The sequence below is a fragment of the Thermobia domestica genome, chromosome 14 (genome assembly GCF_964235325.1).
Source record: "Thermobia domestica chromosome 14, izTheDome1.hap1.1, whole genome shotgun sequence".
In the NCBI taxonomy this organism is placed as follows: domain Eukaryota; kingdom Metazoa; phylum Arthropoda; class Insecta; order Zygentoma; family Lepismatidae; genus Thermobia; species Thermobia domestica.
Genome location: NC_137467.1, coordinates 120,016,524 through 120,031,583, shown reverse-complemented (window position 1 = coordinate 120,031,583; position 15,060 = coordinate 120,016,524). Strand labels below are relative to the sequence as shown.

At 36.4% G+C, this 15,060-nt stretch overlaps 1 protein-coding gene across 2 annotated transcripts in view; it reads right to left on the bottom strand.

Moving 5' to 3' along the window:
• Nucleotides 1-4,514: 4,514 nt before the first annotated feature.
• The window catches only part of AsnRS-m (asparagine--tRNA ligase, mitochondrial), a 70,339-nt gene continuing 59,793 nt past the window's right edge, over nt 4,515-15,060 (bottom strand). For both annotated transcript variants that reach the window (XM_081738763.1, XM_081738764.1), the window contains one exon: nt 4,515-4,806. In XM_081738763.1, the coding sequence (XP_081594889.1) occupies nt 4,537-4,806 (270 nt within the window). In that variant the 3' untranslated portion in view covers nt 4,515-4,536. The remainder of the gene's footprint in view (nt 4,807-15,060) is intronic.

Sequence of the window (15,060 nt, the reverse complement as noted above, 5' to 3'; positions counted from 1 at the left end):
GGCTACACAAAATATTCTTGGTTTTTGTGTGAGTGGGACTCCAGAGCAAGAACTGAACATTGGGTTCGAAACCAGTGGCCATTCAGAAGTACTTTCATACCTGGAAAAGAAGAACATTGTTTCACTTCCATTGGTTGATCCCTCTAAAATATTGTTGCCACTGTTACATATAAAACTAGGTTTAATGAAACAATTCGTGACAGCTTTAAGCAGGGATAGTAAATGCTTTCAGTACCTTGCCAGTAAATTTCCATATATCACGTCAGAAAAAAAAAAATCAAAGCTGGAATTTTCACACGCCCACAAATCCTAAAATTGATGGCGGACAAAACATTTGAGGAAAGTATGGCTGAGATAGAATTACAAGCATGGGCTGCGTTCAGAAATGTGGTACAAAACTTTTTGGGAAACAAGAAGGCTTTCAAATTACAGCGTTTTAATCGACGAGATGTTTGAATCTTTTAAACTGCTTGGCTGCAACATGAGTGTCAAAGTTCACTTTCTTCATGCTCATCTCAATTTCTTTCCTGACAATGTTGACGATTTTACGGAAGAACATGGCGAGCGCTTCCATCAGGACATTAAAGTGATGGAAAAAAAATACCAAGGAAGGTGGGCTGTCTATATGATGGCCGACTATTGTTGGATGTTAAAAAGAGACTGTACGGAAGAACACCAACGAAAATCCAAAAAGAGGAACTTTCAAGGGAAGCCCGGTGACGAATGTTAGGTATGTATGTTTTAAACTATGCATTTTTGTTTGTTTGTTTGTTTGTTTCTCTCTTCTTACCGTTCTTCTATGACTTAGACTATAGGTGCGAAGCATACCTCGTTGCATTCCCTGTTTCATGAGCTTTCCAACCAAGATGTCATTCATATCTCTGTGATAATTAGGTGTGGGGAGACGCCAGGGTTGCCAATGTGAATGCATACAAACTAAATTATAAATTTTATACATGTGATTGCACTTCGTTTTGTTTCTCGCTTCCTATTGTAGCTACGGCTTTCATTTTCTATATCGTTGGTATTACTGTGTAAGGCACTTGTATTAATTTTTTTTGATCAGCGTGGGGTTACTAACAGTGTTGTCAGCGGACCGGATTTTTTTTCCAAATATTTCGAATTATTATTTCTTCTACAAATGGGAGCTCAGTGGTACCAAACATACCTCGTTGGATTTCTTTCTCTATTACCTTTCCAACAAGGTGTCGATCATGTCTCTGTGACAATTAGGAGGCGCCAGGGTAACAATGTGAATGTTTACGAATCAAAAAATTTTATAAACGGTAGTTGCACTTTGATTTCTTTCCTCGCTTCCTATTGTAGCTACGGCTTTCGTTTTTCTATATGGTTGATATGACTATGTAAGGAACTCGTATTAATTTTTTTTACCAACGTAGAATAACTAACAATGTTGTCACCGTGGCCGGAAATTCAAAAAATGACAGTTTTTTTTACAAATATTTCGAATTTCTTCTTCTACGAATGGGAGCTCAGATGCACCAAACATAGCTCGTTGCATTACTTGTTCTTTAGCTTTCCAACAAGGGGTCGTTCATGTCTCTGCAACGATTAGGAGAGGCACCAGGGATGACAACGTCAAGATATAAATTCCCTGGCAGGCGTCTATAGGTTAAAAAATATATTTTTTTTTTTTTTAATTTTGACATTTTCGTGACATTTCCGGTCACGCTGGCAATACTATCACGAAAGAACCTGACATGATACACAATATTGAAGGTCATTTTCGTAATCTGCAGAAAAAATCGATTCCGATACACCTCTTCACTTGAAAACAACAACCACCTTGCATATCAGTGTTACCAAAAAGTCATAGGCCACTCCATACTATAGAGCAGGACACGAAATTTAGCGCTCTGCGACGGAAGACGAAATCAGTCTGTGGGGTAGTTGTTTTGTGCACTGCACCGCCGGTTTGTAAGCAGTAAAAATGTACAATGAGGCATAGTACGAATTGACTGAGGTTTAATGGAGACGTCAGCGTCTAGGCCAATGATCGCCAAACCGTCAATCGTGAGCTACTAGTATGTCACGGGGACATTTTCGCTAAATCGAGTTAGCGCTCCGGTTGGCTAACCTTGAAAAGTAAGTTCAAGAAACCTTGAAAAGCAATGAACAAATGTGTTTTTTTCTTTCAAATGGTAGTTCTTTTGGTTGGTAGCTTACAGTAGGATTTAAAAACGGTACGGTAGCACAGAAGTTTCATAAGTCTGGCGACCACTGGTCTAAGCTATTTGGGCATAATACAGAGCCTATACTTTAGTATGAGAATTATCGTGTTTTCTTCCGCCTTATCAAGCAGAGATAAACAGATCGCTGAATACTACAGGGTAAGATTGGGCAGAAAAACTTTAATCAGTAGTCCCTAATAGTATTTGCAGCATCTAAGATTCACATGATTCTGCTAGATGCCGACTTTGAAATAATTGTAATTATTATACAATCCACAGTTGCTATTTTCAGTATAGCATCGAGCCGTTCAGAATACATGCAAGTCTATTGTAACACTTGATAATGAAAAGCTTGTAATTCTATAGATTTTAGGATGCGGATTGCGTGTTACTTCCTAAAAGTAACTCACAAAACTATTCAGACACACAGAAATTAAACAAAATTACTCTTAGTGTAAGAAGAAAATTAATTACTGCTATTAAGTATGTAAAGAAGAAATACATGTCAGATTACATAATCACAAATTTGTCTTTGTAGCTAAGTAAAGAAAATATTAACATTAAACGCGTAGAAAGGAAAATATAACCCCATAAAATTGTTCGGACCCAAGGAAATAATAATGAAATCGAAAGGTAAGTTTCTTGTGGCTCTTCCTTCTGAAGAGCTTCTGCAGCCTAGTAGGCACACACTGAACGAGTTTCTAATGTACTCAAAAAATATTTTCCTCCATTCTCCCCGTAGTTTTTCTCTCCCTCTCCGAAATATTCCTTAGATTTATGGGCGTCTTCAGTACCTCCTTCTCTAACTTATCCTATATATTTCTATGACGTTCATGTAGGGTGTTTGGATGATGCACTTTTAGGCCGTTGTATAACAACCAAAGCTGCTTAACATGAGATGTATGCTTCGGGTCATTATTTTGGCAAAAAACACATGTATTGAGTAAGCCAAGTTTTTCTGCACTTTTCTTGAAATTGTTTTTCTGGGAGCGTAGATATAAGTCTTTATTTATGGACTGATCAAGAAATAACAACTCACTTATACCATTGGTTGGCTACACAGCCACACATCGTGAGATGTTCACCACCGTGCTTCACAGTGGATTGCATTTTCTTCTCCAGCAGCTCTTAACTGGGTTTCCTCCACATCATAATTCTCTTATTTTATCCTCAGATACTGAATTTCGATGAATCACCAAAAACGACCCGATCCCTAACGGTATTTACAGCAAAAATGGGATTCTCTTAATACTCTACTGTTTCCATTCTGGCCTGCTTCCAGTTGTACAGTAATTTTCGGAGCACTTAAGCGGAGATGCTACACTTTCCTCATTATGAACCTCCAGGATGCAGTTCATGCCAGTTGTTTTTGCTGAAACGTCTGATTATATCGTACACCGTACTTGTCTTCATTCGTAATATTTCGGCAATTTGACGGTAGTGATATATGGTAGACAATCATCTGGCGCTAATCGAATACGCTATTCTTGCCTCTCCGTTCCACTGGCCATACTGGAATTGCTTTCTTCGACAAACACACATCGACTGAATTCTGGACGTTGATTTTGACAGTATCGGTAACTGTATGCGCCCTCTTTCTGCAATGCACAATACTATTATTGTGTTGACACCAATCGGTTCGAATAGTTTTGTGGTTTCATATTTTCCTTTCTTTATGTTTAGTGCTAATATATTTTCTAATTGTGCTAAAATGAGAGAGGTACTGTGATTTTTGGATTTCTAACATGTAATAATTTATATTACATATTTCACATTGCTACCTGAATAGCACCAACACCAATGCTGGAATTTCCATGTGTCCGAATAGTTTTGTGAGTCATTGTTGTAATATCGTGTGTGGACAACTACATTCGCTGGCTGAACTATTGCTCATAGTCCGATCTGCATTACACTGTATTAAACACTTCTAGGATGACTTGGAACGTTGGATCAGAAGTGTGCCGAGGCATTATCTGTGCACAACTGACATACTTAGGGAGGAACGGTGGAATATACATGTGTTATTTCATTTAATATGCACAGAAATAATGGAAAAAATGAAATGAAATCTTTGAGTTTTACGTCCCACGGTTATGCCGGTTAGGCTAAAGGAGACGGTGATGATGAGTAACGAATGAAATGGTGGAATGAAGAAAGTGGGAGGAAACGGGAGAACCCCGAGGAAACCCACGCACACGGTGTTTGTCCACCACAAAGTTCACTTGGTGGGGCAGAAATAATGGAATTTCATATATTCGATACATCGTGATATCAAGTAAAGCACAAAGAGAAAGGTGAAGTTGTTTCAAATAAATCAGTCACTCAGTTACACAAAGAGTTTTATTTACATTTTGCAGTTGTGTGGCCACCTAGGGAATGGAATGGTGTCTTTAATATTGGTCATGCCAAGTAATAATTGGAGGTACCTTTCAAACCCTAAACCAAAACCTCCTGTGGGAACATTTCCAAACTTTCGTAGCTCTAAGTACCACGATAGAGACTCTTTCAGTCCTAATTTACCTAATCTTTCGTTCAATATTTCGAAGTTATCCTCCCTTAGGCTACCTCCACAGAGTTCGCCTACTCCTGGAACCAACAAATCAAAAGCTGATGCCTGCAAAGAAAATGTAATTTACGTGATTATCATAATAGCACAATATTTTATAAAGTAAAAATAGTAGAGGAATTTATACCATATTGAAGAAGGGTATCTTTATATGACTGGTTATCTACGAACTCATTAAATTTAGAAAAATCAAATTATGAAATTTTTCACAATGAATTACCTGTGATAACAGTCCAATAAACTTGGTATTAAGAACCTGAAAATGAGAAAAGTTGATTACACAATATATGTAGAGCTAAAACACAGATCAATATCTTATTCAGAAATTACATGTGAAAGATGTTGAGAAGATAATTCGTATAGTAGGTATCATCTAGGTCCACTCGTATAGTAGGCTTTAGAACAGCTTTAACTATAAATTTTTAAAAAGTGACAATATCTATACAGAAGGTAGGTTAGGTTTATATCAGACATATTTTCAAGGATACTTATTTTACAAGAAATCTCGGCACATGAAGATATACCTAGGCATATACAATATGCAGAAGAAGGATATCAAAAGAACCAATGCAAGAACAAAGGAAAATACACACCATACATACCTTATGCCATCAGAAAGAGAAAATGTACCGGTGATTTACTGAAATAATGTCAGACCTACAAAATGTTATATAAACAAACAATATAAAGAACAAATTATGGATAAAAAAGATTCTCACATATAAAAAAATAAATAAATAAATAAACTAATCTGAAGACAAGAAAGCAGCAACATGTCTGATAAAACAATTAAAACATCTGAAAGTTTCAAACTTGATTAAGGGTCAAATCAAAAAGAAGCGAATGAAAATTAAGAATAAAAAAAGAGATGGATAAACCTTCAAGACAACCACATTTGTATTGTACATTTTTAAATCTTAAGTCGGAAACTTTTCCAAAAGATTTTCGAAAATAGTAGCAGATATTCATTCTGACTTCAAACTGGAAAAGTTATCGAAAGTAGACTCTAAAAGTAAAAATCAAGAAAAACAAGAAGATACTTAACAAAAACTTTTGGATGTAATTTTACATGAATCAAGAGTGGAATTCTTAGAATACTTGCAGAAGGAATAGAATCTCTTGCAATAACAGAGAGGACAAAAAATATAGAAATTGTAATACCAGCCGTTGACGTGGTACTGTGGACCCATAATTCTTTGGAAGTTATGAAAATTTGGAGTAATACTGGGAAAGAGAATATTAACACATACATTATAAACTGATGATAAACAATGGCAAGTTGTACGAAGAAATTCTGATGGAGGTTGAATATATATCAAACGCGTAAAAAAGCACTGACAAAATGAATGTTAGAAATATATGCAACAGAAGAGAGTAGAACTCAAATACAAAAGAATGTGAAAACTGAAGAAACGATAAATTGAAAAAGAGAACAGCATGATAAATAAAGAACGAAACCTAAAACGGAGAAACTTCTTAAGAGTACTCACGTCATTTAAAAACAGAAGAGAAAGTTGACCAGAACCGGAAACAGGAATTCTCAAGAATAAAGAAAACAAGTAGAAAGATAAGAGGCACATTAAATAAGAAGCAAACATTAGTACTATAAAAGAACAGGAAAGGAGACAACGAGCACAAACATAACAACAACGAAACAAAGAAAAACAGGATAACTCAGAAACGAAATAGCGTGTCTACTAAAATTCCAAAACGAAATTTCGTGACCTTTACCAAACCATAAAATTTCGGAACATTCTCTAGAGGGAATTTGGATGCGAAGTAGGAAGAATTTTCATCCATGCGAGAGAAGCATGCTTTGCTAGCGATTTGGTAGCGTCTAAAGCCAACCATAGACATCTTTGATGGTGAATTTTAATGTTTTATAGAACGAAATTTTCCAGTCTGTACTTATATTTGTACCAAAAAAAAAAAAAAAAAAAGAAAAAAAAAATCGTGACCTAAAAGCTAAATTTTGTGACTTTTTCTTGACTTTCATTACCGTTTTCTGATTTCGTGACATTCGTGACTGACAGATACCCTGGAAACTATAATCCGCACCTTTTTAATCCATTCCCTTACGGAAGCTGTGTCGTTAAAAACTTAATTCAGATATTTTGTACATAAATATAGAAAATGCCATGCAATTAGCTAAATGAGAGGAATCAACAGTTATAACAATAACTTTAAGACATATATAATTAGGCTGTTACATGAAACAGGCGACCCAATTGCATTTCCACAAACAGAAGCAATGATCAGACTACAGACTACTACTAAAGGCACTCAAGTCTGCCACCGAATCCCAATGAACTATGTAAGATAGAGAGAATTCGACATACAATAAATATACTGTCAAATGTTAAAAGCATAGGAATTAATTCGTGCGGGTGGACAAGAGATGGCGCAACGAACGGAGCGTCCCACAGTTCCGTGTATCCACACATGTGTTGCAAACCCCTGTCATCGCGTATCGTTCGTAGTATAGGGCAGTGGATTAAAGCGTCAACAACACCAGTTTGTAGTTAAGTGAACATGGTGCAATTTGTGCCTGATAAAGTGTTTTTGCGGGGTGTCCTGCTACATTACTTTAACATGCAGAAAAGTGCGACTGAAAGTTATCGTATTTTGGTGGAAGTGTATGGTGACCATGCTCTAGCTGAGCGAACGTGTCAGAAGTGGTTTGCACGGTTTAGAAGTGGTGATTTCGGCTTGGCAGACCAAGAGCGAGCTGGACAGCCAAAAAATTGCAAGACGAAGAATTGACAGCATTGCTCGAGCAGGATTCGTGTCAAACGCAGGAACAACTTGCAGCAGCATTAGGCGTTGATCAAACAACAGTCTCCAAACGCTTGAAAGCCATGGGAATGATTCAAAAGATGTCACATTGGGTTCCACATGAATTGAAAGACAGAGACGTTGAAAGACGAAAAACCATTTGCGAATTGCTGCTTCAACGACAGAGCAGAAAGGGGTTTCTGCATCGAATTATTACGGGTGATGAGAAGTGGATCCATTACGAGAACCCTAAACGAAAAAAGGCCTGGGTGAAACCAGGTGAACCAGGTCCATCACAACCAAAACGAGATATTCACTGTGCAAAGGTTATGCTGTGCATATGGTGGGATATGAAAGGTGTGGTGTACTATGAGCTGCTGCAACCGGGTGAAACTATGAATGGAGAACGTTATCGACGACAATTAATGCGTTTGAAGCAAGCTCTGGCCAGAACACGACCAGAATGGGAGAACAGACATGATAAACTTATTGTTCAACATGATAACGCTCGCCCACATGTCGCAAAACCGGTCAAAACCTATTTAGAAAATGTCGGATGGGAAGTTTTACCCCACCCGCCGTATTCACCAGACGTTGCTCCTTCGGACTACTACTTGTTCGATTGCATGAACAACGATTTGATTGGACAGCGGTTTACTTCTTCAGAAGATATCGAAACATGGGTCTCTGACTGGATCGCTTCCAAGGATGAGGACTTCTTTCGCCACGGAATCCGTACATTGCCTGACAGATGGGCGAAAGTGGTGGCTAGCGATGGACAATATTTTTCTTAAGGTATTTATGTATTTTGTGTTTGTACTACAGCTTCAATGTGTGCGTACCAACCGCACGAATTAATTCCTAGACCAAATCGTTGAATGTATTTGATCTGAAACAACCTTGACCAATGTGCTATAAAAGATGCGTAGGAATTTGTCACAAATTGCAAACAAAAATATAAAGAAAGGCCCCGCCAGTATATGAATAATCTGATACGCACAGAACAAACATTTTGTTCAAAAAAAAAAAAAAAAAAAAAAAAAAAAAAAAACATTAATGTACCAGTGCATCGATTCCATGGCCGCTCACTTTACGGAATCATTTTTGAAGGTTGAAAAAAAAAAAAATCATCTACTGTCACTGTCTTGGAAATGAGTATCCATACCCATTTGAAAGTTGTGATGTCTCTGATATTGCCACTGCGCCAATATGCATGTTTCCATAGTGACCAGAATTTTTCGACGGCGTAAAAAGGGATTTCTGGGATTTTTCCCCTAGGTACAAACCCAATATTGCGGTCCTTCAGAAACAGCTGAACGTCATGCGCATAGTGGCTCGTCGCACGATCAAGCCAAAACACAAAACAAGAGGGTATCTGTCCTCTAGAGTGCCAAAATTAAAAAAGGTCATGATAAAGTAGAACTGACCTTTGAAAGAACTTTTTAGTAATGAAGGAATCACTAATGACACCCTCCTGAGTAATGGCCTGCCACACCATAAATTTGGAAGGAACCTTTTCCTTGTATTTCACTTTGAAGCCAACAGGAATGTTGATACTCGAAATATCATTTCAGAATTCTTAACCTGATATTGTGTTGTTACACGGCCCAGCATTTGATTTCATTAGCTGCTTGTACAACCATTTGAAGTGACGTTTTGCGCGTGCTTTTCATACAATGGAGCAGCTCTTTAGTCTTTGTTGCGATGTCTTTCTTGATATTACGTACACTGGCCTCGGACATGTGTAGTTTCGTTGCAATCTCACGACCCAGCTACAGATTCGTAATAAGCAACCGCTTTCAACTTAAGATGACATATTCTGCGCAGTCTTCACAGGAATTCGCCTTGACGCTTACTTGTTTGTATGTGACGTCTTAAGTCTCATGATTCTGTTGTAATGCTCCGCGGATAGTCCGTGCATTCATTGCTTGTTACTGAAATTGATGAACGGTCAACTTGGTGTCATAACCATTGGGAAAAAAAAAAAAAAAAAAAAAAAAAAAAAAACTCGTCTAATTTGGTTTTCCACAGTTTTCATTGTGACCGTAAACAAACACTTTGCACATGTGCAATCGCTTTGGGTGTTCCTTTACAATTGCTCAAACAATTACGTCCTTACAAGCAGTTGCTTGACTTCTGCGCTTGCGGCCACTTTGTGACAAAAGTTCCCGCGCACCCTTTATTCACTCATCAACAATAATGAATGAGAAACTAAAATGCGCACAATGGACTAAGATCAAAAACAGATTTACAAGAAGTAAGAAAAAAAGTTAAAGAGCAAAACTTAGCTGTTTTATGTTTACAAGAACTACGTACAAAGGGCAGTGAAACTCCCTTCAATGCCAGTGCACACACAAAGCATAACGACAGAACTAAAACCAAAGTTAGCAATATTAATCTTCAATAGAAACATTGAAGTAACGATACAGACACCATAGTTTGTATTTTAATTATCACCCAATTCAATGCAAAATTTTACAAAATAAGAACATTTCAATTACAGCTGATACTAATACAAAATCAAGTCTTTGGTTTATCTTATATACAAATGACAAAAGAAGACTGCTAGAAGATATAGCAGAACTGAACCTAAAAAATACACAATAAAATCAGAAATTCATTAACTTTTCAAAATAGAGCAGAAGGTAATGGAAACATAGATATAACAGCAGCAAACAATACAGCAGTAAATTATGTAACAAACTGGCATATAAAGAATTCTGAAACAGACAGTGACATTATTTTAATAGTATTTGACTTCGGCAGTAACATGAGAGAAAATTAAGAAATAATAGAAGAACTAATTATAAATTATAACTTCAATAAAATAAACTGGCAGTTAACTAAACAAAAATTAAAGTTATCATCTGTTTGTGAAGCTGGTTGCAACGTAGACGAATTAGCAAATGAACTGACAAACTGTATAACAGCAGCCATAAAAGAAATCCACCCAAAATAAAAATGTAAATATGCTATATTAAAACCTATGTTAAGTCTACAAAACCTTGGAAAAAGAACATGAGTTTAAAGAAACAATATCAAAGAACAATTAATGTAAAACAGAGACAACGCATAGTCCAAGGATATGGAGATACAATGTAAACAATAACTATACAAATCTAAAACAAGTTAGGAAACCTATGTAAATTCGCAAGTAATAACTGATGCTTGGGAATTCCTTACAAAATCGCCATGAAGAAAATAAGATCACCACCCACAATATCGACATTACAGAAGATGATAGACAGACTATAGGATGGAAAGAATCATCAGAATTGTTAATGAAGAACTACCAGATGACAGTTTAACAGATGAGACAAAAAAAAAAAAAAAAAAAAAGTAAAATGGAAGAGCATTACACAAGTCAGAAGACAAATTACAAAACAGGAGATTGGGGAAATCTTATCAAAATTTAAAATGAAAGAAAAGAAAAAAAGCTCCAGGCCCAGATACAATAAGGCGGCAATAGTAATAGAACTGAAAGAACAGTTAACACTAGTATTAATCTGGCTATTCAAAGAGTGCGTAAGACAGCACTGTGTACCGAAAAATAGAAGGAATCAACATTGATTATTTTTTTTAAAAAAGGAGATGAGGACGCTATTATTAACAAATCATTCAATGCAATAATGGGTATTACTAAACAATACAAAGTATTTTCGAAAAATACGTGAATTCAGACAAAGAAAAAAAAAATGAATACAGAAAGGGAAAATGGATTGAGGATTTAGTTAATCAAGCTCTGGATATATATATATATATAAAAAAATATTACATAATTGGAATATTTGCAGATGGAAGCGGTGCGTTTCGCAACTTATCGGAGACAATAAAATTACCCGGGAGACTTATATTAATCTAAAAACAGGAAAAGTAACGATATTAAGTGACGGGGAAAATGTACAGAAAATAGCCTGCAAAAGTGACTCCTCAACGATCAGTTGAGATCAAACATTCCGGGACACAGTTATGGAATCCCATCTCCAAGAACTAGTATCCATCCCAGAAGTTAAAAAGCGTAGTAGCATTTGCTGATGATACAGTAATTTTAACTGAGGATAACAGAAGGGAAATAGAAAACAGAAACAATATAGCAATAAATAAATTAACATAATGATGTGGTAATGATTTAAAAAAAAATTGGTGAATTTAGGAATACTCAACGGAAATTGACACTAACAACCGCATTGAAAATATAGTAGAAAAACATAATTTCAAATTCCACTTAAAATTCTGAAGCTATACCACAATTACATTTTCGAAGCTATCAGGTATTTGGGTTTATAGTATAATAATAATAATAATAATAATAATAATAATAATAATAATAATAATAAATTTAAAAAAAAACTCAAAATGTCACTACCATAGAGTGCTCAAAGACAAATGTTAAAGACATTAATAGGTGCATATCCCGCAACAGCAAAAGAGTGTTTTGTTGATAGTTATAGGAATTATGCAATGCATCTAACAGTAATAAAAAGAAGAGCAAGTATACTGGGAAAAGAAAAATCAACAAAAGTAAAACTACTACCAAGTATTGAACAGAGATTATATAGAAAGTATTGAGAAAATGGCAGATAAAATGGGATGAATCAACTTACAGGAAGAACCACCTATGGTTTCTTTCCGAACATACAGAGACTATATTTCAAACATATAGACCCAAGGAAAGGCACGATATATTACATTACAACACATGGACCGTGTAACACATGACATTTAACTGAAGACATGAATTGTAGACACTATAACCAATCGGGAACCCCAGAACATGTAGCGTTCGAATGTACACAAACTCAGGATATAAGAGCAAATACAGTTCCTTTAATAGCAGGAAGAAATATTAATGAAGTACTAAGAATAGAACATTTATAAAAAGAATGTGAGGAATTATGCGAGAAAATATCGAATTATCACAGAGAACAATATAAAAATGCAATAGCAAGAACAACAGAAGGGCACATGAGAAGACGTTTGGAACCAGAAATTCTAACAGAAAGGAAAACTTCACTTATATATTTATATATCAGTGCGAGTGCACACTATATGTTGTTAGGAATAGTATTTATTAATGAAAAAGTGCAGTGCACTGCTGTGCTACAAGGCAAGTTGGAGAAGGATCACAAGTTGTTCTCTAGGAGACCAGGAGACCACTGGGAAGCAGAAACCGGAAAAGGTCACGAGATCGGACTCTCAGAAGATACTACCAAATCAACTATTGTGTCTAATTTATGTGTAGTAGGAGGAAATGTATTTTATATGTAAATAAAAAGAAACAATACATAAAACATAATAAAATCAAAAGAAAGAAAAATAGAAACAAGCAAAGTAAATAATTTTATTAATAAAGCAAATAGAAAAATATATACATATATATTTGTGTATTTCTGTGTACATTGTAAGCATTCTGTCTGATAAGAAATAAAAACAAAAAATACTGTCTGACATAAACTAGGAACCAGATTAATAAAAAAAGACCCCGCCTCAACTGCCGAGGAAACAAACGGAAGGAGAAATAATTAATGAGAGCGATTAAAATAGCAGTTAGGGGAAGTAGTGACTCTCAGTAAGACACCAAAAAGTGAAAAGGCAGAGGATATCAAAAGGTTTTAAAACGTAGCTGTGACATTTGTATGCTTCTGAAATAAATTACATCTTCTTTCTGGTGCTTTTCGGGCGCGACTGTATCTCTCGAATGCTCTACAATATATTTCTTTGTAGTTACCCCGAGTGCAGTGTTGCCACAATCCTAGCTCTGGAGTGGGCTGAAAAATAGTACCAAATTGAAACAAAAAGGGCCGAATTCATTATTTTATACCAGTGTAATACATGGTTCTATAGCACGAAACTAAAAGAGATAAAGTTCTAGAACACTCCCCCTCCCCTCTTCTAAGAGTTCAAATCAAGAAAGTGCATCCAAATAGGAGGACCCAGTGGCGTAACAATGGTCTTTGGCGCCCCTAGGCAAAATCCCTAGTGGTGCCCCCTCACCCATATAATAGGCCAATGTATGACCATCTCTAACTTACGCGTACGCGCCACATCCCACATTTGGCTAGCTTTGGGCAGTGTTGCCAACACGAAATTTTTCTTTCCAGTAAACAGGGATAAAAATTCACTAACTGAAAAAAAAAAAAAGTTATCACGTCTACAAAAATATTGTAAGTAATATTGTAATCGGTATTTAAGAAGATCACCTAATTATTATTCTCCAATAATGTTGAGATTAGAGCCTAAATAGATCAGTATCGTCCTCATCCATTTAACACTACGTCATCTCAGTCAACGTCAGTAGCGGACGAAGGCAAAATTTCCCCCCTGCCAATGAGTCTTTGCCTCCTCACCCAGTCCTAGCCTATACTTTACATTTTATTACAGTGATGTTACAAAATACGTTCGAAAATTTATTTTGGAGTGCTCGTTTGGGCACCCACTGACGTTAGCGTCCCGGGCAGTTGCCCGTTTGCCCAACCTTTGGTGTTTGTGCTTGGTTCTGTGTAGCCGCAGTACGTGGCAATTGTGTTGAACCTCATGATAATACTTTTTAACTCGTTTTACTCCAGATCTTATAGGTCATAGAATTTGTCGTTCTTGTTGAAAGCCTGTTGCGCAGGGGAATTTTATAAGCTTAAGCTTAAGTTAGTAAGCTTAGTACATGTAATATAGGACTGGTATCGAATTAATACAGGAAGATTAATTTCTTAATCACGCAGTGCTATAACCTCGACGAGTTAACAGTAATGCCAATAATTTGATACGCAAATGTAATAAACTGCGAGCGAAGTGAGCAGGAATTTTTATTCTTGCCATGTTTGGAAATGAAGACCACGAAAACTTGGGGCTCCATTTATATAATTTGCTTCTCTTTTGCTAAAAGTCTGGGACGCCCCCGAATATACCGAAACGTCCTAAACCCGTAGGCAATGCCTACCCTATTGTTACGCCACTAGGAGGACCCCAAACATCCGTGGAAGTAGATGAAACTTTTGTCGCACGTAGGAAGTATGACAGAGGCTGCAAATTAAAAGAGAAAACAGTTATAGTCTTCGGTATGTATTGTACGGAAACCAATAAACCAAAACAGTATTATATGAAAAAAATATATATATAAAACGAGAAACAAATCAATTATCTCCGAGTTCGCTCCTCATGACATAACACAGTATGAGTAACATGACATGTAGGAAAAGTCTTACTGACACTTTTGAAAATGTGACAAGTATTTGTTAAATGGTGCTGAATTGGGTAGAATTGTACCAACTTTTTCACAAAAGGGGCTGAAAATGCCAGCGTGGTACCAACGGGCTGATAAATGACAAAAGGGGCTGAATTTGGTACAATTGTACCAAGTGTGGCAACAGTGCCCGAGTGAGAACCCATTCTCTTAACACTTTCACTATGCATATGTAGGAAAAACGAACGTGGAAAAGAGCCATGATATACTCTTTCTGGTAACGGTTCAATTTAAGCAACACTTGACGACACCAACCAACCTACAACTTCAGACACACTACTGTTCACGAC